General features: G+C 42.7%; 2 protein-coding genes across 5 annotated transcripts; one reads left to right on the top strand and one right to left on the bottom strand.

Moving 5' to 3' along the window:
• The first annotated feature begins 1,185 nt into the window (after window positions 1-1,185).
• nuf2 (UF2 component of NDC80 kinetochore complex) lies at window positions 1,186-12,677 on the top strand. The gene is made up of 13 exons (XM_061771592.1): window positions 1,186-1,437; window positions 1,919-1,993; window positions 3,508-3,584; window positions 3,927-3,988; window positions 4,099-4,196; window positions 5,160-5,233; window positions 6,647-6,740; window positions 6,821-6,883; window positions 6,961-7,098; window positions 7,210-7,350; window positions 8,262-8,437; window positions 10,866-11,001; window positions 11,071-12,677. Exons 1-13 carry the CDS (start codon window positions 1,315-1,317, stop codon window positions 11,182-11,184), a joined length of 1,371 nt encoding a protein of 456 aa, XP_061627576.1. The 5' UTR covers window positions 1,186-1,314; the 3' UTR covers window positions 11,185-12,677.
• Window positions 12,678-13,534: 857 nt separating this feature from the next.
• Window positions 13,535-24,162, bottom strand: znf207b (zinc finger protein 207, b). Of its 4 annotated transcripts, none has more exons than XM_061771588.1 (12): window positions 23,973-24,162; window positions 23,325-23,451; window positions 23,119-23,257; window positions 22,850-23,029; window positions 22,672-22,744; window positions 22,516-22,577; window positions 21,200-21,339; window positions 20,903-20,983; window positions 15,811-16,062; window positions 15,302-15,458; window positions 14,087-14,270; window positions 13,535-13,911 (listed from the first exon to the last, which is right to left on the bottom strand). In XM_061771588.1, the coding sequence occupies exons 1-11, from the start codon at window positions 24,011-24,013 to the stop codon at window positions 14,119-14,121; spliced, it is 1,404 nt and encodes a 467-aa protein (XP_061627572.1). In that variant the 5' UTR covers window positions 24,014-24,162; the 3' UTR covers window positions 13,535-13,911; window positions 14,087-14,118. The 4 variants fall into 4 exon arrangements, with proteins under 4 accessions (XP_061627572.1, XP_061627573.1, XP_061627571.1 ...); XM_061771589.1 differs by having other exon boundaries at window positions 14,094-14,270; XM_061771587.1 differs by having other exon boundaries at window positions 13,535-14,270; window positions 23,973-24,161.
• Between the last annotated feature and the right edge of the window lie 1,977 nt (window positions 24,163-26,139).

Below are 26,139 nucleotides of genomic sequence, written 5' to 3'. Positions count from 1 at the left end.
CTGCCTTGTGTCAACCGTCGAGACCTTCAAGTTCCTGGGAATTACAATCTCCCAGGACCTGAAGTGGGCGACCAACATCAACTCCGTCCTCAAAAAGGCCCAGCAGAGGATGTACTTCCTGCGGCTTCTGAGTAAGCACGGCCTGCCACCGGAGCTGCTGAGACAGTTCTACACAGCGGTCATCGAATCAGTCCTGTGTTCTTCCATCACAGTCTGGTTTGGTGCTGCTACAAAAAAGGACAAACTCCGACTGCAACGGACAATCAAAACTGCTGAAAGGATTGTCGGTACCCCCCTACCCACCCTTGAGGACTTGCACGGTGCCAGAACTAAGAGAAGGGTGTGCAAAATCCTCTCGGACCCTCCCCACCCCGGTCACCAGCTCTTCCAGCTCCTTCCCTCAGGTAGGCGCTACCGATCAATGCAAACTAGAACTAGTAGACATTCCAACAGCTTCTTCCCTCTTGCAATCAACTTCTTAAACAGCTAACTTACAATTCCATTACAACAAGCTGGCAATTTTTTGACTTGAGTTCGTTGTCACATTTCTGTATTATGTATTACTCGTGCACTCACTGTAGTTGTCTCGCCGTGCTGCACTATTTGCATATAGTGGCCACTCATGCCAGAGTAGCATCTGCTCCATTTGCACACTGATTGAGGAGTATCTGTAACATTTGCACAACCATTGTCCCAGATTATCGCACTACTCGTCACTTTAAACCGCATACACTCCTTGAAGTCTCAGTGCCCTTTGCACAATGGTCATTGCACCGGACTATTGCGATATTAGCCATTCGAACTGAGGACTCTGCATCTTTTTGCACAATTGTTGTTTGTTGTTGTTTTTTGTCAATGTCTTTATGTCTCCAAAGTGTTCTGTAAATTGACTGTCTGTTGTACTAGAGCGGCTCCAACTACCGGAGACAAATTCCTTGTGTGTTTTGGACATACTTGGCAAATAAAGATGATTCTGATTCTGATTCTGATTCTGATTAAGGAAGAAGGGATTGCCGAGTAATAGAATCTGATCTTTATTTATTTTTCTTGATGATACGGGCTTAATTAAATGGATATAGTTGCTGTTGTTTTTAAGACTGTGCTCATAGGCTGCCAAGTGCCTTTGCACACTGCTGTACACTAGGTGGCGGTAGGCACCAGAGACGTAATGTGCCAGAACATTAAAAGAAGAAGAACAAGAAGACGAAGACGACGACGAAGACGAAGAAGAAATTGAAATTTGGGCGGCATTTCAGCAGTAGCTTCGTGCTTGCGGTTGTCGTGTTTTGTTTTCCTCACTCAAACTAAACAACGATGTCGGAAAACGCAGTTCCCGTCCGCACTGTGGACGTGATACTGAACTTTTACCGCCTCGAAGTCCTGACTGGCGAAGAGGCGAAGCACTTGACCAAGAGCGACCTGACTCCGACTCCGAAGGTACTCAATGTCCGCTCCGCTTGAACTCGTCAAACTGTTAAACGGGAGCATAAAGACGTTATGTTTGCCTTATGGATTTGGGACCTTTTAAAAAAACATTCCTTGTAAATTAGCGTCGTTCAGACGAAGCAAAGCATCAAGAAGAGTGTCTGGAGTCTAATGTGACGTTCCCCAAAGGAAAAAGTCAAAAGTGAAATGTCTGCGAAATGAGCCACAAAATGGAAAACGAAAATGGGACGTTGTGCTACTGTACAGTTGGATTATGTTCTTTACTGTTATTGTTATTGTGGGCGTTTTGTTCTGTTGTCGCTCTCCAATAAACATGTCTTTTCTTCCTATGCTCGTTACCCTTTTGCTTACAGACTCTCAAGTCAACATTTAGCGGTGAAAGTTCAATTGGAAGTCTATTTAAATGCAATGTACGGATGCTTCTTGTTAAACTTCCTAAATACATTTGACAAATTCACAATTGTTTTCACAGCCAGAAGCAATTCAAACAGTCTACATGAGAGTGTTGCATCTGCTCTTTCGTTTCACACCCGAATGTCACTTCATGGTAAGTACTTTATTTATTCATTTATTTATTGTCTCCTTGTCTCCGCCTCGCCATCAATTTTTTTTTCACTTATTTCAACAAGAAATTGATACTGTGTTCATCCCAAGAGGGAAATGAATGAACATCTAAATATGTCCTGTATTCACCAATACTGCTGCTGAAACGATGAACATTTTCCAACTGTGGGATTAATAAATTTTATTTGATCTCTGTAAAGCCAAATACATAGGGTGTTAAATGCTGTTTCAATTTGAAATCATCTAGGTCATGGTAATCCTCAAATATCCCCCTGTGTGAGGGGCGGGGGAAATAAGACCCCATTAAAAAAAACAACTGGGATTTTACTTGTGGATTCAACATTTCATACTGTAATATCTTTAGCTCTGAATGTGGGCCTGGTGATTGGCGGTTCAAACGTCAGCAAAGATGAAAGAGCAAGCGAACAGAATGCACGTCCAAGACTCAATGTCCCTTTGCCTTTTCATCTGAAATGTCCCTTTGTACCCTTCATCCTTGCCGACGTCACATCCGTCAATCACCGCGCCCGCCCTTAACGGAGCCTGAGATATTACAATATGCAACGCCAGGGGTCACCAACATGGTCCCCCGCAGGCACCAGGTAGCCCACAAGGACCACACGACTAGCCCGCAGGTCTCACCGGTGATGGGACATTGTGATTTCCTAGGAAGATTGTCCAAGTGTGCCACTTGAAAATGTAATGACTTGCAGATATTTATAGAAATGGTGTTGTATATTGATATTTATATTTCCTGCCTTGTTAAGTCATTGCTGATATTATAGAAATTATTAACATGATCAGTGTCTTCACATTAATATAATTAATATCATTATTAATCATATAGAATTAAAGGAAATTTGAGCAAATTTCAGCAGTGTGTATCAAACTGTTAGCCCTGCGCAATGATCAGTACCCAATGTATGATTTTTTGGGGGGGTTAAGTAACTTCTGTAATACATTAAATAATGTCTAAAAATGAAAAACTCACTAGCTTAAGTATTGTAATATTATTAACTACAATAAAAAATAAATAAAATGAAATAAATCTATGAGATGTCTTTATTTAAATATTCTTTTTTTTAGGTGCGTGCTTGTCAATGTATTTTGTAATCACTGAAATAACCGGCAAAGCACATCCTCAAATAGAGCTCTGTGATATATGGATGCAAAAAATGCAATAGAATTGCAAATAGTTAAAATACAACTAAAATTCAAGTAACCAAGTATGCCCTGCCATTTATCCAGTAAAAGTATGACTAAGCAGAGAGAGAAATTACAGGATTCCCTCCGTAGCAGCAAGGTAAATCTAACGATATAAACAATAGAGGACTGTATTGTATGATATTGTCTACTTTATACTGTATGTCTGCGATATACTGTATCGAGCTCTACTCTAAAATACAATGAAACGCTGCTTTTAAAAGTGAGAATCAATACATTGCTCAGCACGTTAGATTGTAAAGTTGTCCAAGTTTTGTGTCCATTTTCCAACAGGTTCCGCTTCTGCAAAACATTCAGCATCCTGAATATCAAGAAGGTGTAACGGGTATCATCAGTGTCTACGTTCGCATGTGAGTTTCTCTTCTCAAATCAAACTACTGGTGCATTGCGTCATTTGTTTGCCACAAAAACAGAAGTATTTCTAATAGTTTGCCCCCTTTCATTTCGCTAAAATAACAAAAATAAATATATATATATATATATATATTGTATATACTGTATCATAAACTGGGATACAATGTGGTCGTATGTGACCGTGCTTTTCTACTGGCGTTCTCTTTGTAAAGGCAGCATTATTGATACAGCTGCTCTACTAGATGTCATTATAATGAGTAGCTGTAATTTCAGTTATGGCGAATGAAATGTTCTTAGTGAAATACTTATACGGTAACTCTTTTTTTTTTTTTTTTTAGGCGGCAGTTTCTGCCAATGTGTTTCGTGTATGACTTTGCACTGAATGACCTTCTAGCACCAAGTATGTTTTTATTGTATAACTTGTAAATATTTTGTTAAATTTGCTTTGTATTTACTGATTTGTGAATTTATGACATGTAACCAGATATTACTTTTGCTCCTCCTTTTCAGAGAAACAGAGAACACTTTTTATTTTGAGCGCCATCATGAACTATCTCCAATTCAGGAAGCTGAGGCTGAATGTGTTGGCGGAAAAGCAAACCAAAATTGTATGTAATATTTCTCTAGCTCGCCATTCCCTTTTTACCTTACACGTTCCTTAACACCTACAACAGTTAAGGATGCAAAGTAACTCCCCTAGAAATATTTCTAATTGCATATGTTGATAGTTTAAACCGCAAGTATACCAAAAACTATGATCCCAAAACACGTTACTCATGTTAAACTCTTCCAGACAACTTAGAAGATTGAGCTACCCTTAAAATTAAACAGTTCATAGGTAAGCACATAATACAGTGTACAGTACACACCAATAATTCTCTCAACTTCGCTATGTAATAAGAAGATTAATATTACAGTGATGATAAATTAGCAGTACGGTCCATTGAATGACCGCAAAGAGAGTTAAATCTCCTTTTGCCTCGGGGGGAACCGTATATTTTGATGTGGCTTTGTCGACCGGTATATGAAAACACTCGGACAGTGTGTAAAATTACATTTTGGGTGATGTCACGTTTTAACCAAGAAAAGCACATGCTTACAGTATTAAGGTATTGTATTCTGTATTGATATTTTGCTGTCTTTGTGTGTTATTTGAGAATTAGCAAATAATGTCATACAGCGTGGAAATAAAAAAGAATTCAGACTATTTTGCAGTGCTGCAGAAAAATGCAAATAGGTGAATTTGCAAACTGCAAAAAGGCGGGAGTTTACCGTACAATTTAAGTAAAATGATTTTGATTGAAATGTATTTGTTTGTTTTTTGACCACTTTCCTAGGTTCCATAACTCCTATAACTATTTTCTGCATGATCCAAAATTCTTCCTACATAATCACGATCTATGTCCAGTATGTTAAATTTTTGGGTATATATCATGAATACATCTTGACTGATATTTAGAATGGCATTGTTAGCGCATTGTTCATAGAATGTATTTTGTTTACTGAGGAAATAACCGATTCATTCTATGTTCACAATGACTAACGGTGTTACTGTTTTTTTTTTTTGTCAGAGGGCATCTTTGGACATGCAACAAACTTATGCGAAAAGAGTCCAAGAAGCAGAGACAAAAATTGCAAAGCTGAGGTAAGTCATTGTGTGTATATACAATGATGCTTTGAGATACAAGTGGAGATACGAGTTTTTCGAGGGGCCGTCGATTGGTGGAAAGTTTTTGCTTTGACTCGTAAACCCAAACTTGAGAAACGAGTGCAGTGTGGCAACAGGAAGCTCTACTGACTTTACAACAAGCAGCACGTTGGTTTATATAATTAGTAAATATTCTTCAAAAAAGAGGCATCGAGCTGTACATTGTCACTACCAGTTGGCGTTTACTAAAACTAGTTGAGCTCTACGTTCTCTTATTTTACAGTATGTTTTAATGACAATATTTTACAATATAAAGATAAAGGAGCACCTTTATCTTTTGTTTAAAAAAAAATTGTAAATTTTTTGGGGGGGGGCTGCAGCGGATGAATTGATTTCCAGTCATTTTAATAGGGAAATATGTGTTGAGATAAGAGCATGGTCACAGAACAAATTAAACTCGTATCTCAGGGAGCCACTATACGTATATTATAAACATGAGTGTGCACATTACAGGTTACCCATGCTTCAATTTCAGTGACATTGCTGGTCTTTGCATGAGCTGCACGGATTTACTCTGAGAATAACAGATTTGAATGGGGCTTTCAAACTTCTGGGATTGTATGCTCAACGAAAAGCATTCTTCAAATCTTATTTAAATCAACAGGCTTGACGTAATTGGTCAAAAGATCATATGGACCAAATATTCAAATGAATGCCACCACCATGCTTCACTGTAGGTATGGTGTTCTTTTGGTGATGAGCAATGTTGTGTTTGCACTAAGGCCGCACAATATTGGAAAAAAATGACAATGCTTTTTATTTTTTTTACTTATAATTATATTATAAACCTGAATATATATTGCGATGTGAAATAATACAGGATCAGTGTTGGGGAAGCTCATTTTCTATGCAAACTCTCTAAAAGTTCAGTTCATAGTTCTTAATTCAAAATTTTGAACTAATGTTAACCGGTCCAAAAACAAAATAGTTCATAGTTCTATTTTGTTCAATATGTTGCTGACACGGCCTATTACTGGGTAAACAGTAAAAAAATGACCCAAACACTGCCAAAACAACACGGGACCATTGGGAAAGAGAAGCGGAAGGCTTCAGACAGGCCGAGTGGATCTCCAGACTTAAATCCTTACCGGCTTGACGGGTGCAGGGGAAGTGAATAGGCCTAATCACTCAATGTTCCAAGACTTGGAGGTGGGTGTGTAGAGTTAGAAGTTTTGGTTGGGTTCTTTGAATGTTTCTCTCTTCCTCCTGCAGTGCACGGTGTTCTGTTTATTTAATACTTTGCATAAACTTGCCTGTACCTGTGAATGTATGTCAGCCTGTGGTCTGACTGTTGATCTTTCTGATGTGATCTCGTATCTGAAGATGCTTTTACTTTGTGCACTTGTTCAGTATTATCCCACCGGAGCAGCAGGCTGAGGCTAGTAAACTGGACGCTGCCCTCTCTGAACTGAACACAATCATCAAGAATGAATACAAGGAAGTGGTAAGTGGTGACAGGACTGCATTCATAACATTTATTGTGCTGTCAGTCAAGGTGAAATGAACCCAGTTATCTTTTTTCAGAATACAATCAATGACAGTATTACAGAGTGGAAATCAAAAGTTGCCGAGAAAACACAGAAACTGGTATGAGGGGAAAAGTTACAGCCTGCACTGAACTGAAAATGTTTACATCAGAGAAGATTCGTTCATTTTTGTTGTAGGCCCAGGCGAAGATGGATGTAAACAACACAAAAGAAAACATAACCAAACTCAAGTCTCAAATTGTTGAGTCACCAGAAGAGCTGAAGATCCAAATGGAGAAGATGAGGAAAGATGTCAAGAACATCAAAAGCGCTATTGTGAGTGAATAGTTATTTGGCAGCAAAACAAAGATCTCATCGATTTTGACTGATGCATGAGAACAATTTTATTTTTTACATGGATGAAAGTATGATTGGTGTTTATGTTAGGAACAAGCTGATGAGTTTGTAGTGGAGCTCCAGAACATGGTCCACAGAGTGACCCACACTGATCTGGAGATCCAGCAGATGTACAGTTTGCTGCAAGAACTGGAAATCGGCATGAACGACAGAAAGCAGGAGTATGAGGAGGTACGAACACACAAACCTAAACAAGCTGTCTGTATACTAGTTTGGTTTAAATTGTTTTTTCTTGTTCCTTAAAAAAAAAATACTATTTATGGTCAGTTTCTTTTTTTTTTTTGCCAGGGTACAATGAGTGCGCCCAGGGTAGTTAGGTTTTTGTTTATTTGGGATTTTTGTCTAATCCACACAGGGTCGGAATTATACATACAGGCTCAAATTTATACATACTATATTCACCTCCACTAGACGCTTTTTGTAGCCATAAAAAAACAAATGATTTGCTCTTTGGCATGGAGCAGTATTTTAAGCGTAGTGCACAAATGTTCTGTAGGGCTGTGGCAAGGACATTCCAGAATCTTAACTCTATCCATTTATCATTTCCAAAACCACTTGTAATGGATGTTTGGGATTATTATCCCCTAAATTCCAGTCCTGTAGCTGTTGATTTGAGATTAGTTTTTTAATTTGTCAATCAAGAATAACCCTGGAACCACCAAGGCCAGTTTGGCAATCTAAAGTGCGGCTGCCGGGTTAGTTCACTGGTCACGCTGAACCAGTTAAATTTTGGTTCAACCCACAAACTGCACCAGTTTTACTTCTATCAATTGATCTGTATAGTCTGCATAACAATGGAAATAAAATTGTGTGCTCTCTGAGGAAGGAGTCAAGGAGAATCAGATAGGATGCCTTGAGATATGAGTTGAATTTGTTGCGAATGGAAACTCAGTCATCACAACTATTACAACAAATTACTTGACCCTAAAAGATTGCAGTTTGCCATGCATTAATCTTTATGGAGGCTACATGTCAGCCGTTGACCATGCACTTGGATACGTCGGAGGGATATATCCCATTTCAAATCAAATAGGGATGACCTTGTTCAAAAAGATAATTTTTTTCCCGTACACATTTTGCAGCGTCTACAGCTCATGGCTCAGGATGAGAAAAAGCAGAAGGAGCTTAAGAACCTGTGCAAAGAGGAGGAGCAGCTGAAGCGAAGTCTTGGCATGAAGCTGGACAAGGAGATCAAACAAAACATCCGCAGGCAAAAGGAGAAGGAGGCAAAGGAGCAGCATATCAAGAATGTGTTGGGGTACGCTTATATTTATCAGCTGTTTAGTAATACTGGGAACTGTATCTCTTTCTCTTTATGTAGCTCACACGTACAGTTCCCTCAGTAAGTATTTGAAAAGTGAGGCAAATTTACTTTTGCTGGGGACTGAAAACATTTTAGAATAATATACTTTTTCTTTGCACTCACGCATTTTTCACATGACTGGCAGATATGACACCTTGGCAAAAGGTGGGCCTTTTAGATGATTATTCAAATATTAAATAGCCCTGAATGCCTCCACTCGGTTTCACTTTTTTTTTTTTTTTTTTTTTGATAAAGTCTTCATTAATAATGGTTAGCGGTGTAACCGGCATAAAAAAAACGTCTTTCTATGGATTTTTTAAAAAAAAATTATTTTAAAGGCTAATTGTTAGGCTTACACGATCTGGATTTTTGGGGCCGATCAGCGAGTTTAAAGAAATGATAACCGATCTGATCACAAGATGGAGGAATGTGTCTATTTAAATGACCTGTTCATTTACTGTGTGTACTTATGTTTCTTTGTTCCTCTATTTATGCCACTGAGGCATAGTGACAGACAGAACAAATTCATGGTCTTCTATTAGATGGCAGGAAGTAAATAGTCATTAATGTATCCACTTTTGTGACATTTTTGTTTGTTGGTGTGCCGTGAGATTTTTCAATTGTAAAATATGTTCCTTGGCTCCATAAAGGTTGGAAATCAAATCGTGTATTCTAATCAGTCAGGTCAAACCAACATCACAGGACAGAAATAATGGGTGCTAACTTACTGTAATTAAATGACTTTATTTTTAATGACTTCACCCACACCGAAACGGCGGCATGTTTACGTCCAACCGTTCGTGCTAGCAGTAGCTTGCTAGGCTACATAACGTTTTATTGCCTGCTTGTGAACCGTATCGTATCAAAAATACGTTAACTTACCTCGAGCAAGCCTTAAACGAACGTCCTCTCCTCTCCTGAGCACCGTTGACCACCAACACACGTTTTTGCCCATTTTGTCCTTATAATACCGTCTGCGCGCTCTACTCGTCGTCGCCACGGTAACGAGTGTATCCGGTCGCATTTGAGTTGACAAGATAAAGTCCAATGATCGTAACAAAACGGGATGCGGTGGTGTCGGAATACATGATTTTATTGCAGTAGTCTGAAAGTGCAATCGTAAAAGAGCAAATTTGTCGTGTAGTCTGATCCGGAAATTACGTGTTGCCTGTCTCAGACGTGTTGTCTGTCCCACACCGCCGACGTATTTTTTATTTTTTTTAATAACTTCATTGGCCGTCGGATATTTACAGTACTACGTCAAAAGACACGCGACAAGGCTAAAAATAAAGAAGCTTTATAGTAAATGTCTTTTGCAGAGACGATCAATGACGTCATTGATCCGATCTGCGAATTATGACAAAGCCGATCAGCCCGATAAAATCTGTGTAAAGTCTAGTAATTGTGTAGCTGAGAGAAAATGGAAAGTACATGAACAAATATAAAGATGCCCTCTTGAGCAAAAAGAAGAGGAAGGCCCAGCTGAAATTTGACAAAGAATAAAGCGAGGAGCCTCAAAAATTCTGGGAGAAAGTTTTATGAATTTAAAATACAAGACTAACCTTTCGGAAAGTAATTGAAAAGCTGAAGCTTTGATTAAAAATGAAACAAGTTGGTGTCATTGGGAGAAAGATGCGCAAGGTTTGGGACTGGTCAAGACCTCACCCCAACCGGCGGCGGCCACGGTGTCATTTGATACCGGCTGCAAAGAGAGACTGAACAAAATATTATTTTATTGGTCATCAGCGTCTGTAAGAAGTTTTGAAAATCAGACTGGCACATGTCGGCAGTGAAGCCTTCAAAACTGCCTCCACCGCAAAAAGCACTGAATTCTTTGCCTCCACTTCCAACAGCCTATCTTTGTAAAGCGGATTTTTTTTTTGCAATGACTGCAACCAAAACAAAATTACAAACATGAGTAGCACACAACTATGGATAGTGGTCTGTTGTAGAAAAAGGTTGGAACTGCTAAGAAGGCGACTGAATGGAGTAACACCTCAAAACAAACAACTGAAAGAGGCTGTGGCGAAGGCCTGGAAAAGCATCACAAAGACGAATGCAAACGTTTGTCAATCGAGTACAGGCTTTGATTTGCAACTAAACATTGAATCTTATTTCCTACTATTAACTAGGAGCTCACATAGTATTTTTACAATTCTTTTGCTCATCTAAAATGTGGATGGTTAGAATTATTGCTCTCTTCTAAATTGTGTACCTTATACAGAGGTGAATCGTTGTACTTTTGTCTCATCTTTGATGTGACACCAAATTTTTTTCAATCTACAGACGCCAAAGAAATTAGCCAGAGATAATTGATCATAGAGCTTAACCCTTTTAATTTGAAAAAAATATTTCATTGTGTTTTTGGTTAACTATAATCCAGACAGTGTAAACAAGTACATCAGAAGCGTGAGGAAAAGGCAGACCAAATAAAAGAGATCTCCAGAGAGTCGCAGCAGCTGAAAGTTCAGATCCAGAGCCTCAAAGATGTCTCCCGCAAACAGACCGAGGCGGCTCAGGTACGACCACAAGAAATGATTACGTGTCATGGCTGTTGGTTGGTTTTAGTCATTATTTTCTGTCTCTAGGCTATGTATGGCACCCTTTCAGCTGCCATGGACGAGCTGGACGGGAGAATCGAGATGCAGATTTTAAATCTGAAAGAAGATGCCATCAAGATGTCTGCAAATTTTCCACTTTAGAGGTGGTTGGGTGTCAAGTTCAAAAGCATGTGCAGAGTTAAAAGGAATGTGCATTGTTATAAAACTATTTGAAAGGTGTGTGCTCACAGTGAAACTAAAAAATGAAAGCTTAAGTTGCGTTCGTGTCGTCTTCCAGACGTGGCGAATTTGTGCGTGATTTAGGTTTAGCTTGTAAAACAATGTTAACCATTTTCCATCAAGTAACAAAAGTATTTGTCTGTGGGTAGAGCAAACAAGTTATTAGTCTTTAAAAAAAGTGTTCAGATTCTGTAATATTTTATAATTGGGGGGGGGGCTGTAATTGTTTTCATGACCTTACCTCCACTGTCTGTGTTAGAAGAGCTTGTTTGTAATTGGTAACTTTGGCCTATCGCTTTGGCAAAGGTTGATCTTCATCTCATCAGTCATCTTTGAGGCTCATCTCGACTGGTAAAATTTCAGCCTGGCCCTCCTAGTGTTCTCTCAAATTAGTGATTTGCGTGTTCTACTGTAGCTTTTGTACAATATGTTGATGAAATCTTTTGCAAACAGTACATTGTGAAATCTTCCCTCCTGCTCTGTGGAGGTTGGATGATGTCACCTCCAAAGCAGTCACTTTTCAAGAGGGAGGGGGAAAAAAAAACATTAACCCAGGGTTGTCAAACTCATTTTTGTGTCTGGCTGCATTGTAGTTATGATTTCCCTCAGAGGGCCGTTAGAACAGTGAAACCATATAAATGTTTAATCACCAAATCATATTACCATTACAGAACAAATTGAGGGATAACTACTTTTAAAATCAGAAGGATAATAGTTTAAGTATTAAGTTACTGTAGAAGAAGGGTTTGGTAACAGAAAAATGCAATATCTCAACATTATTATGACACTTTGGAATTTGGGTACAGATTTTAGCAAAACTCGCAAAAGTTGCATATTTGCTTTCGCGGGCCACATGAAATATGTGGTGGACTGCATCTGGCCTTGGGTTAGGGTTAATATATATTATATATACGCATTACACGTGCATACAGACCAACCTTCAGTTCTTGTACATTAACACTGCATGTATGTATAACCGGGCAAATCTTAAATTGTGGTCTTCCATGGATTTAATCGGTTGCACTACCGCCCATTCTCCACTGGGTGGCGGCACACTGATTGAACATCCACAATTATGAAATACACAAGGCAGAATAATGCAATCATTTTCATAGTTTATTTGTGAACGTTGTAAAACAATGGTCTTGACACGTGTATATATATATATATATATTGTAATGCGTCTTAACACGTAAAAATACTTCACATTTGGAGAGCTTGAAAGTCACCTTAAAACAACTTGCACAAGATGCCATTACACGTTTACAACAAAATACCCCGAGTGGCTTTTTCATGTTTCTTGTTGAATCTCATTTTGTTGGAATACTTTCCAAATTGGCATTGCACTGATACGGCATTGAAACTTCTAAATGGTTTACTTTAATACTGTTTTTTTTTTTTTTTTACATTTACTTACCATGCAAGTCCATTCCATGACTGTACAGTTAACATGCGAGTAAGCAGTTCATCTGTCTGTGCCATCTGACTCAAGTCTGAATCATACAGCATTGTGAAATGAAATACAGTAGTTGTAAAGTACAGACCCACAGTACAATGAACAGCGGGTACTTACTGGGTTTAAAAGGCCTGTAGCGCCAGCTGAGTGGGTACAAGGCTGAAAAGTGGAGTGGGAGGTGCTACAGACGACAAACAGATACAAAGCAGTTAAGTGATCGGAGGGAGCTTTTTAATCCACCACAGTAATTGACAAAGTCCTTATGAACTTCACCAACCTGATTGCACTCCTGCACAGAAAACAGGTGGCTAACATGACAAATGAATAAGGAAGCATTTTAATTAGAGCGCAAAACTACCCTGGAACACGCATACTGCAGTAAATAAGGCTAGGTGCAGCTCTTTTCTGGAAACAGCCATTTGTTGTACTCTATTGGATAGGTCAGGATAAATATGGTTGCACCTTACAACCAATTATGTACTAGCTGGTATTTGCTGCAGTTCCTGTATTACTGGGTGTTACCGGCATTCAGCATAAAGTGATAGTATGTGTACATTCTCAGCACCTTTCAGTCACTTCTATGGCAAGAATCTCCAGTTGTTTTGTCATGCACTAGTATGGACCACAAGTTGACCATCTTGGTTAAAGGCCAATAGCCTTTGGTTAATGGCAATATTCAGTCTTTTGGAATATGATGTCATTCTGATGGATGACACCAAAATGAAACGATGGCCAACTTTGTGTTGCGTGTAAAAATACAAAACTTGGTACAAACCTTCGTGACTCACCTTCACGTACGTCACAACAAACCAGCACTGCAGTTTTAAGGTGGATTTTATTACAACAGCTTGATAAAACATTTACAAAGGATGCACACAGGTAACCTTTTATGCGGAAACTATTAAAACAAACCTGAAATAAGAAGTCTAGACTCATGAGCCACAGATAAGTAACACTACAAAGTTGGAATCGTCACCGAGACCCTCACCAACCAAGGTTGGGGACGCAAGTCCAACAGCACCTAAGCATGCTGTGAGGGGCTCCAGTGAGCTACAAAATAAACAAAATTCAATAAATGGTTTACAGGATAAACTTGCCTTTGTAAGGGGTTGGTACGCTCATGTAAGTCCAGCAGCTTCAACAGAAATATGAATGACTTTAACACACTTCACCTCTAAGAACCTGAGTGAAACCTACGAGGGGAAAGAATTTTATCTTCACATATGTGATCAAAGAAAAGAAGCAGTCTGGAACTTGTGTAGTTACATTAAATGTCCAAGTGTTGCCAACAACAATTAAGTCTTCGCCACCACGGGCCTAACTGCTCTTAGGTCTGAAAATGTACAAGGATATGAGAAAGGTATTAACCTCAAACCTAATGTGGTGGTTGCTTTGCCGCTTCAGTAGCGCCCAGCAGGAGACATGACAGGCGGCCTCATGCCCATGGGAGGGCCTCCCTGGTACGGGGGCACCAGAGGAGGACCCTGCCCGAACGGAGGCATCCCCCCAGGCATGTAGCTTGGCATGCCCTGTGGGGGGGCACCGTACTGACCTAGAGAGAACACACGGAATGGGAGCGGATCAGTGTTGACGCTCGACAAGACAGAAGCTTCATTCTCATTCAACTTCACAGAAAATAACTACAGGGCAACGACAACAATCAAATGGTACTTTTCTGGAAAAGCATGCCTTATAAGGGCACAAAAACTTTGACGAATTTAACGCTGATTTAAGTAAATCTCCCAAGACTTCAGTATCTGTCACCAGATATGTGAAAGCAGACTGGCTAGTTCAGGAATGGGCAAATGTTTGTGCTCAAGAGGCAACATTGACTTCTAAAAAAAAAAAAGTTAAATAATTGATGCAAATTTGTATTTAAGATTCTTTTTATAATGAATCAACCAATTATTTTGTTTAAAGAATTGAATGTACTTGTAAAATTGTTTTACCAATATTTTAAAGAATGAATAAAAAAATAATTGCATATGTTTTAACTAACCAATTTTAGGGGATAAAAGGGCTAACTATATGGAAAGAAATATAACAGGACTTGATAATCTAAATGCAGGGCGGGGCCCCTGTGGCTCATTCTTTGCTCACACCTAAACTATTTGCTACCCACCTTCAACTACTAGCAGTAACTTTTTTTTTTAAACATGTTTTTGTTACAACGAAGTTGCATTCCTTCGGTGGCGACGTGACCCACATTTCTACTCAAGTCAAAACGTGCCAGTCTATCGCTAACCTACACTCACGCAGTAATTTGGGTCATAATAACAGAAAATATTTGTAAGGAAAACACTTCAAATATATAATAAATTTAATATAAAACAAATTAAAAAAAGGTCAATACGGAAGTAACAGTGTTGCTTCTCGTGTTGTGTGACCACGTACAACACACCGCAATCTAGTTTGCGTACCAAGTGTCACTAAATGTCATATGTCGGGACCGTTGTAACTGAGGACTACTGTAATTGACCATTTAAAACTTTTATTCTAAATCCATCGGACATCGGTGGTCCCGCAACATATGGTGCTGAACCTCGGCGTTCCAGTGTGTGTTTAAAGCAGTTGACTTCTAACCATGCATGGGATGCCTCATGCCAGGCTGCTGCGGTGGCAGACCTTGCTGCGGGGCCATCATGCCGCCTACAGCCGCCACCGGGGGAGCAGCCGGATGGGCCTGAGCCGTCCTGGCTAAGAGACGCTGGTAACGGGGCAACTGGGCCCTCAGTTCCTCCTGCGGGCAGGGACGAGACAGAGCAGATATTTAGACGGAAAGAAACACTGCCATGGCCCTTTACAGCACACAACAATGAACGTTCACAAATGCACACAACTGAGGCTATTCAAGCTTGGATTCATCTTACAACATGCGCACAAGAGAAACTCTCAGCGATAACACGACAAACTAGGAGTTCACAATTTTGTCTAGATATGATTATGTGAATAAACACTGTCATTAGCATGCATTAATAGTAAAAATATGTCACAAACTTTCCTTCCTTCCTTAACTAAGTAAATATACTATTATATGTATCAGTCAATTACTTACTGTGGAAAGGGCAAAAAAGAGAGTTCAAGCAACTTACCAGCGAGATATCCTCATCAGGGTGGATCAACTTACTAGTTGCACTCGTGGCGGAGAGGGTGGCAGGTTTAGTGGGCACTGGGGCCAGGGCTTTGGCCACAGTGCTGCTAGAGGGGTTAGAGGAGGAAGTGGAAGCGGAGGAGGAGACAGAGGGTTGGGTATATGCAGGGAATGTTGCTTTGGGCTGCTCGGAGGAGGCCGAGGTGGCGCTGTGGGGGTTTGCTGCTGCGGTTCCTGAAGCGCTTTGCTGGGCCTGCGTGGACACAACAAGTCAATGACCAGCGTAACAGGAAACTGCTACACAGTTGACACAAAGCCGACCGAACTTTACAATTGGAATTGCAGTACAGTGAACCCCGCAAAACCGCAGATTGTTAAGCAATTGTTTTTCGTGGGTTTTTACAGTACGCAGGAAAGTCTAAATTTCAAGTTGCTCACATTCAGTGTAGTGTCACGCTGTGTCGCAAAATGCCGAGAACAACTGAGGTCTACTGGATGGAGAGGCAAGAAGGTTCACTATTAAGCTGGACTGATATTTGCTGTTCCCACAGAGCAAAGAGAAAATATGCCTCTGAATGTTGTTGGATGCCGTTTGTATGTGTTGCTGCTCTGTGTCTGTCAAAGGAGTAGTAGTTTGAAAATGTATAATTACTGTAACATTATGTTAACTTGTGTTAGTCCAACATCATTTCACATTATATGTCAGCATTAAAGGTCCCATATTTTGGGGATTTAGCCCTCCATAGAGTGACTCAGTATAAAAACATCAATTTCATTTTAACATCTTGGTTTTGTCATACGAGCGTCCAGAAACTGCTCCTCTGACAGCCACTTCTGTTTAACCCAGTCTGACTGTCCACATTTGGCTAAGACCACCCCCTTTCCTCTGATTGGCTGTTGTGTAGAAGACCCACTTGTAAGAGCACGCTTGTTTGTTAGGTTGACAGCGCTGGCTCCGGAGCGGAACGGTAGGCGGATAGCTTCACTAGTGACGAAGGTAAGACTGAGAAAGGTTTGATTCTCGAACTCTGCCCCTCCTTGAGCCGTCACCTTGTCGTGGTGGAGGGGTTTGTGTGTCCCAGTGATCCTAGGAGATAAGTTGTCTGAAGCTTTATGCCCCTGGCAGGGTCACCCATGACAAACAGGTCCGAGGTGAGGGACCAGACAAAGCACGGCTCAAAGACCCCTAATGATGACGACTAACAATGGACTTCGTTTTCCCTTGCCCGGACGCGGGTCACCGGGGCCCCCCACTGGAGCCAGGCCTGGTGGGGCTCGAAGGCGAGCGCCTGGTGGCCGGGCCTGCACCCATGGGGCCCGGCCGGGCACAGCCCGAAAGGGTAACGTGGGTCCCCCTTCCCATGGGCTCACCACCTGTGGGAGGGGACATAGGGGTCGGGTGCAGTGTGAGCTGGGCGGTGGCCGAAGGCGGGGACCTTGGCGATCCGATCCCCGGCTACAGAAGCTGGCTCTAGGGACTTGGAATGTCACCTATCTGGCAGGGAAGCTGGTGTGTGAGGTCGAGAAGTTCCGACTCGATATAGTCGGACTCGCCTCCACACACACCCTGGGCTCTGGTACCAGTCCTCTCGAGAGGGGTTGGACGCTCTTCCACTCTGGAGTTGCCCATGGTGAGAGGCGCCGAGCAGGTGTGGGTATACTTATTGCCCCCCCGGCCTGTACGTTGGGGTTCACCCCGGTGGACGAGAGGGTAGCCTCCCTCCGCCTTCGGGTGGGGGGACGGGTCCTGACTGTTGTTTGTGCCTATGCACCAAACAGCAGTTCAGAGTCAGCAGTTTTGGAGTCCTTGGAGGGGGTGCTGGAGAGCGCTCCCGCTGGGGACTCCATTGTTCTGTTGGGGGACTTCAATGCTCACGTGGGCAATGACAGTGAGACCTGGAAGGGCGTGATTGGGAGGAACGGCCCCCCCCGATCAGAACCCGAGCGGTCTTCTGTTACTGGACTTCTGTGCTCGTCACGGATTGTCCATAACGAACACCATGTTCAAGCATAAGGGTGTCCACACGTGCACTTGGCACCAGGACACCCTAGGTTGCAGTTCGATGATCGACTTTGTGGTCGTGTCATCGGACTTGCGGCCGCATGTCTTGGACACTCGGGTGAAGAGAGGGGCGGAGCTGTCAACTGATCACCACCTGGTGGTGAGTTGGCTCCGATGGTGGGGGAAGATGCCGGTCCGACATGGCAGGCCCAAACGTATCGTGAGGGTCTGCTGGGAACGTCTGGCAGAATCCCCTGTCAGAAGGAGTTTCAACTCCCACCTCCGACAGAACTTTGCTCATGTTCCGGGGGAGGCGGGGGACATCGAGTCCGAGTGGCCCATGTTCCGCGCCTCCTTCTCTGAGGCGGCCGACCGGAGCTGTGGCCGTAAGGTGGTTGGTGCCTGTCGTGGCGGCAATCCCCGAACCCGTTGGTGGACACCAATGGTGAGGGATGCCGCCAAGCTGAAGAAGGAGTCCTATCGGGCCTTTTTGGCCTGTGGGACTCCTGAGGCAGCTGATGGGTACCGGCTGGCCAAGCGGAATGCAGCTCTGTTAGTCGCTGAAGCAAAAACCCGGGCATGGGAGGAGTTTGGTGAGGCCATGGAGAAAGACTTCCGGACGGCTTAGAGGAAATTCTGGTCCACCATCCGACGTCTCAAGAAAGCAGTGCACCACCAACACTGTGTATAGTGGGGATGGGGCGCTGCTGACCTTGACTCGGGACGTTGTGAGTCGGTGGGGAGAATACTTGGAAGACCTCAATTCCACCGACACGCCTTCCCATGAGGAAGCAGAGTGTGGGTTCTCTGAGGCGGGCTCTCCTATCTCTGGGTTTGAGGTCACCGAGGTAGTTAAAAAGCTCCTCGGTGGCAGGGCCCCGGGGGTGGATGTTCAGCCCCTGTACGACCAGAGTCAGAGTTTGGTCCGCATATCCGGCAGTAAGTCGGACTCGTTCCCGGTGAGGGTTGGAATCCGCCAAGGCTGACCTTTGTCGCCGATTCTGTTCATAACTTTTATGGACAGAATTTCTAGGTGCAGCCGAGGCATAGAGGGGGTCCGGTTTGGTGGCCTCAGTATTACATCTCTGCTTTTTGCTGATGATGTGGTTCTGTTGGCTTCATGAAGTCGTGAGCTCCAACTCTCACTGGAGCAGTTCGCAGCGGCTGGGATGAGAATCAGCACCTCCAAATCTGAGACCATGGTCCTCAGTCGGAAAAGGGTGGCATGCCCTCTCCAAGTCGGGGATGAGATCCTGCCCCAAGTGGAGGAGTTCAAGTATCTTGGGGTCTTGTTCACGAGTGAGGGAAGAATGGAACGGGAGATCGACAGGCGGATCGGTACAGAGTCTGCAGTGATGCGGACTTTGTATCGGTCCGTTGTGGTAAAGAAAGAGCTAAGCCGAAAGGCGAAGCTCTCAATTTACCGGTCGATCTTCGTTCCTACCCTCACCTATGGTCATGAGCTGTGAGTCGTGACCGAAAGAACAAGATCCCGGACACAAGCGGCCGAAATGAGTTTCCTCCGCAGGGTGTCCGGGCTCTCCCTTAGAGATAGGGTGAGAAGCTCGGTCATCCGGGAGGATCTCAGAGTAGAGCCGCTGCTCCTCCGCATTGAGAGGAGCCAGATGAGGTGGCTGGGGCATCTGATTTGGATGCCTCCCGGACGCCTCCCTGGTGAGATGTTCCGGGCATGCCCCACCGGGAGGAGAACCCGGGGACGACCCAGGACACGCTGGAGAGACTACATCCTTCGGCTGGCCTGGAAACGCCTCGGGATCCCCCCGGAAGAGCTGGATGAAGTGGCTGGGGAGAGGGAAGTCTGGGCGTCCCTGCTGAAGCTAATGCCCCCGCGACCCGACCCGGATAAGCGGTAGAAAATGGATGGAAGTTGACTTGCTGGTGTCGTTTGGATTGTTGTCCTGCTGCAGAATTCAAGTAAGTGTCATATTGAGGTCACAAACTGATGGGCGTACATTCTCCTTTAGGATTTTCTCATAAAGAGCAGAATTCATGATTCCATCAATCAGAGAAATTCATCCAGGTCCTGCAGTAACAAGCATTCTCAGTTCATCACAGTACCACTCCCATGTTTAACTGTTGATATGTTCTTTTTCTGAAATGCTGTGTTACACAAATGCCAGATGTAACGAGACCCACACCTTCCAAAAAGTTCAACTTTCGTCTTCCATAGAATATTCTCCCGAATGTCTGAGGATAAGCGGTAAAGAAAATGGAAAAATGTCGAACTCTAGTAGTTTTCCAACTTCAACTGGGAGTGACAAACAGCTTGAAGCTTGTGCCTCTTATTTGGAGAACTACGATAAGTCTCTTTTGTTTATATTACGAGTCTCCCATTTCTTGACCGTGAAAAAGTGAGGAAAGGCTCAAAGTCACACTTTAAAAAGTGTTTTCATCAGATTAAGTGCATCTTAATGAATTTAAATGTTTTAAGCATGTGGGAAAGGAAAAGCAATACAAGTTGGCCGAAAAGCAAAACCACCATTCTGAAAACTGATATGATGCAGATAGCAGGTGCGGTTCAAAATTTTCCCACTGAATCTGATTAGGTGACTTTTCTGTTCGTAGACAGACGAAATATGAGAATCCTTCCCCGTTTTCATCATCCAGACAGGTGGTTTTGCGTTTCGGCCATCGATAATGTTTCTCTATATCACAGATTTGTACCCATCACTTTCCCCTGCAATTAACATGGTTCACTGTACTTATATGTAACCTTACCTCGTAATGAATTTTTATTCCAATTAGGTTTTCAATCCCAATACAGCAATGAATATATGCATACATTTAGTATTCATACAAAGAGAATTCATGCATGTCTAAAGAGGGCCGCATGATGCAGACTGTCACAGTGTATCATTGTTAGTCTTAAAAAAGCTCATGCATCGGTACCAAGACCACAGCCAGGTGTTGTCTGAGCTTATTCTGTGACCAACCTTAGCCACCGCGCTACTTTTGCTGCAAAGGCATGAGGCAAACACCGTTATCGATCGGCTTACGACGTTACGGAGTGGGGGGGGTGGGGGGGGGACATGCATCTAGATGCCAGCCACAGTCTGATCTGTGAGCGTACTTGTGGTGCGTTAGGAAAGGGCAGCTGAGAGGAGGCAGACTGATGGTCTGCAGGTGGTGAGGAAACAGCTGCTGTGCCCATCTGCAGCATGGTAAAAAGGAGATGACAGCATTGGCATATCACAAGAGTTTAAACATGAATAGTGTGGGGGAGTGGTGGGGGCAAACGAGCTGACTAAATGTGGAAAATTGGATGTTGGAAAAAGTATGCGAGCAATAACTCAAAAAACCTCCACATGACAATCAATTACAGAATATTTCAAGTAAGAGATATGTGGATGTGTTGAAGGGTTCCAACCTGTGCTGCACTGGGGAAAAGAGGCTTGGTGACAGCGGGCTGGGCCGCCGGTACCGTTGGTCGACTGGGTATGACTCCTGCTGCGGGGGCGGGGGTCATGTGGGGCATCCCTGGCCTCGGAGCCATGTGCGGAGGCATACCTGAGAGCACAGCAGATAGACCCAAGATGAAAAATTGGGCTTATCCCTCAGCAACATAGAGTAACACAATAGGAAACTTACAAGTGCAGGGGGCCCTCGATTTACACGGCCCCGTCACACGTTTTGACAGCGTGCGAGTAACTAGTTTGCACAGTGGCAAAAAAAAGTCATCTTGCAAAAGAAGGCATGCTCAGTTAGCGCTGTCCTGACTGTTTTTCCTTTGATTGTTTTGCATGTATACAACTATTTCTTGTTAGTAAGAATTAACTTCAGCTTTATCGTAGGTTACTGATAGAACACAGCGAGTTCTGACTTGCAAACAAATTCAGGTTATGTCACCGCCGTACGAAAAGGAACATTGTCATAATTCCAACCACTGTGAAAAATACAGTGTACCACAAGAGACCATCGTGTGTGCAGCTGGACATTATCCAATTTCACCAAGGTAGTCTGAAAATGATTTACCTATTACAAATGAATTTTTGTTCCTCTCTCTATGCCAGCAATTGGGGATGGGCGCTTACCAGGTATCGGGCTGATACCAGCGTAATTTCGAGGTATCAGGTAATCGTGAAGACTGCCAATACTTAAGACAAGAACTTCTGAGAAGTCCGTCCACCTCGCCATTAGTTGGCGCTACACTGCGGCAGTTTAACACACTTTGTGTGCATCAGAAAGAAAGATAATTGTGAGCAAAACCCTGTCATTGTGTTAACTGAGATTTTATGTATCAAAAGTACTACTGATGTTGTCACTCTGTATTGGTGAGTACTCAAGAGTCAATACTCATACTGGCACTGGTCTGGGGGGGAAGGAAGGAGAAGAAGAAAAAAAAAAAATACCACCGAATGTCGCTATCCCAGAACTATTAAATGTTCTTTCACTAGATGGCAGAAGTTCCAAATAGCCTTTGTCACCACCTACTGACATTTGTACAACAGAATTATAACTTTGGGCTCAATTAGACGGGCCTAGATTTCACACCAAGTACATTAGTGAGTAAATTAAGATGAAAGTTACCAAAATGGCATTTTTTTTGCAACATTTGTTTGATAGTGTGCCATGAGATTTTTTCTGAAGTATGCGCTTTGCCTCCATGAAGATGATAAAACAGAAGAGGCCACTATTTGCAGAAATAAAGCAAGTTAAAGAACACTTCACCACAAGGCAACTAACCTGGCGGCATACCAGGCATGCCTGGCATCATGGGAGGCATCATCCCACCCATTGGCATCATCCTGCAAGAGACATTCAGTTGAGTAAATTTTCCACTGCGAAACATCTTATGACAGAACGTGTGATTCAACGCAAAATCCAAAATTGCGATCGTACCCTGGAGGCATTCCGTGCATGGGAGGCATGCCGTGCATCATGGGAGGAACACCTGGCATCATTGGAGGCATTCCTGCAACAATGATGGGAAAGAGCATTCACAAAAGTGACTGGAATGTTGGATGCAAGGCACAGGCTGCTCATATTGTTTTATTACTTTTAAGTTGATCTGTCTGACCTTGATATCCACCAGGAGGCATCCCCGGTCCACCAGCCACAGGGGGGATACCTGGCTGAGCCATGGGCGCAGCATAACCCGCCTGAGGCGGCACTCCGGCCACCTGCTGCACTGACGGTCCAGGCTCGTCATCGTCGTCATCATCGTCATCCGAGTCATCCGGGTTTTTCTTCTTGCCATCTGAAGGAATACGACGTGTGTGGTTTAAGCTTTGATTTTCCAACCAGTTTAGAATGCCATCTTAAATGTTCACCAAAAGGAGAACAAACCTTGCGATTTCTGTTCTAATGTCCGTCTCCTTTCTTGCATGTCTTTATCAGGAATCCCTTCCATCCCGTAGATCTCTAGCTCAATGTCCGTTCTACCAGGAATTGCATTTGGCACACTGTCAATAGTCTCTTTGTGTACCTGTAATGGAAGCAAAGTGAGCTTATAATGTACAGTACAACAAGAGTAGTAGAACTGGCCAACCCACCTGCATGCAGTGAATGGCCAGGCCCGGGCCAGTGTATAACTTCTTGTGGCAAATGTGGCATTTAAAATGCTTCGCCTTTTGATGTTGAATGAGGATCTTTTCATCGTCAAAATCTCGATTGCAGTACCTTAGATGAGAGAATCAAGGAAGGCTCTCGAATTACGCAACTCATGCAATCCAAAGCACACAGTTATTGAATGAGGAAGTCATTGCTAACTTTTGAATGGTTTGTTTGAATGTTTTTTTTGGGGGGGAGGAGGGGTTAGTCTAATTAAGACTTTAATAATAGTAACTTTGAATCAATACGCTCTTTAACGCGAAGTCAATGAGCTGGCAGTTGATGTCGTCTAACATGCAGTCGACAAGGCTAACAACCTATTCGCTAACATCGGTTTGTGATACGAAACAACGGAAACGGAGCTGAACTACGCTAAGTAGCTCGCTTGTGACTATTACTATACTATAAAATTAATAAACACTGGCAGACAAACCAACTGGGCCGCACACAATAACGTTATATAAGCATTGCTTCGCCTACGTATCGATTAAGCGTCCGAGCTAGCTTGAGGCCCGTCCGCCTTTTGTCAAGCTAGGTCGGAACCGCTTCGCCTTCTAAATCGCCATTTGGATCTCCGTTCAAAAGGATACCAGCACCAAGGCTTCATCTGCTTCTTCTTCTTTCTCCCCATGATTGAGACGAGTACTGAAAAGCAAGTTGTTAGTTTGTGGAATTCTTATTATCTCTTTGACAACAGCATGCTGTAATTCAACCACAACGCCGAAAATGGCGCCTGGGCGCAGGAAATACAAGCAGGCTGTGTCGCTCCACGCACATGACGTCACACACGCGCGCGCGCGCACAGACACACAAAGACACGTATACATATATACACGTGTATATACACTAATATATATATAGACACGTTAACTACTGTACCAAAAGTATGTTTATTTTAAATTATAAAATACACGCTTTGTATTATTGTTAGTGTAGTTTAATAATATTTGTACTATTCCGTCTGTACACGATTTTTGTTTCCTCTGCCAGTATGGGCGTGTCTAAAAACCCGGAGCAGAGCAGAGCCTCGCGAGATTACATGTAGTTTGTCGATTGGCCGCTTGATGGCGACAACGTTACAGAGGTGCTTTCATTTAGGACTTGAACTATTTAGGAACAATGTACTATATCATACTGCACAACAAACACTACAGTTAGAGCAAACATTATTCCAATCAATACTGCGTTTATTCCAGGTACAGTCTTTACTGTATTTCCTTTTATTATTTTTCTAATTGCTTCGACTGCATTTTGCACGATGGTATTAATTTAATTTGCAGAGTACTGTCGTGTTTGCCTTTTCTCTCTTTTTTCGTATCACACCAAGGTGTGGAATTCCAATTTCGTTTGTGCATTAGAATGACATTAAAGGCTATTATAACGGCAATTTATTAATAGTTCAAAAAGTCTATAGTGGCCGAGCAAAGGGGCACACTAAATTGTCCATAGGTGTGAATGTGAGTAGGCAGGGTTGTTTGTCTATATGTACCCTGAGATTGGCTGGCAACCACTTTGGGGTGGAGTCTTTTGTATTTATGTATACAACAGTTTAATGTACTCCAGTATGTACAACCCCAATTCCAATGAAGTTGGGACGTTGTGTTAAACATAAATAAGAACAGAATACAATGATTTGCAAATCATGTTCAATTTAATTGAATACACTACAAAGACAAGATATTTCATGTTCAAAATGATGAACTTTATTGTTTTTAGCAAATAATCATTAACTTAGAATTTTATGGCTGCAACACGTTCCAAAAAAACTGGGACAGGTGGCAAAAAAGACTGAGAAAGTTGAGGAATGCTCATCAAACATCTGTTTGGAACATCTCACAGGTGAACATGCTCATTGGGAACAGGTGGGTGCCATGATTGGGTAGAAAAGGAGCTTCCCTGAATTGCTCAGTCATTTACAAGCAAAGATGGGGCGAGGTTCACCTCTTTGTGAACAAGTGCGTGAGAAAATAGTCCAATAGTTTAAGGACAATGTTCCTCAACGTACAATTGGAAGGAATTTAGGGATTTCATCATCTACGGTCCATAATATCATCAAAAGGTTGAGAGAATCTGGAGAAATCGCTGCATGTAAGCGGCAAGGCCGAAAACCAACATTGGATGCCCGTGACCTTCGATCACTCAGGTGGCACTGCATCAAAAACTGACATCAATGTGTAAAGGATATCACCACATGGGCTCAGGAATACTTCAGGAAACCAATGTCAGTAAATACAGTTCGGCGCTACGTCCGTAAGTGCAACTTGAAACTATGCAAAGGAACAACCATTCATCAACAACACCCAGAAACGTCGCCGGCTTCTCTGGGCCCGAGCTCATCTAAGATGGACTGATGCAAAGTGGAAAAGTGTTCTGTGGTCAGACGAGTCCACATTTCAAATTTTTGGGGAAATTGTGGACATCGTGTCCTCCTGGCTAAAGAGGAAAAGAACCATGGGGCTATGGGGCTGTGTTAGTGCCAATGGCATGGGTAACTTACACATCTATGAAGGCACCATTAATGCTGAAAGGTACATACCGGTTTTGGAGAAACATATGCTGCCATCCAAGCAACGTCTTTTCATGGACGCCCCTGCTTATTTCAGCAAGACAATGCCAAACCACATTCCGCATGTGTTACAACAGCGTGGCTTCGTAGTAAAAGAGTACGGGTACTAGACTGGCCTGCTTGCAGTCCAGACCTGTCTCCCATTGAAATTGTGTGGCGCATTATGAAGCGTAAAATACGACAACAGAGAC

The sequence above is a fragment of the Phyllopteryx taeniolatus genome, chromosome 4 (assembly GCF_024500385.1).
Source record: "Phyllopteryx taeniolatus isolate TA_2022b chromosome 4, UOR_Ptae_1.2, whole genome shotgun sequence".
Lineage (NCBI taxonomy): Eukaryota > Metazoa > Chordata > Actinopteri > Syngnathiformes > Syngnathidae > Phyllopteryx > Phyllopteryx taeniolatus.
Note: the sequence above shows the minus strand (reverse complement) of the source record. Positions and strands in the feature narration are given on the sequence as shown.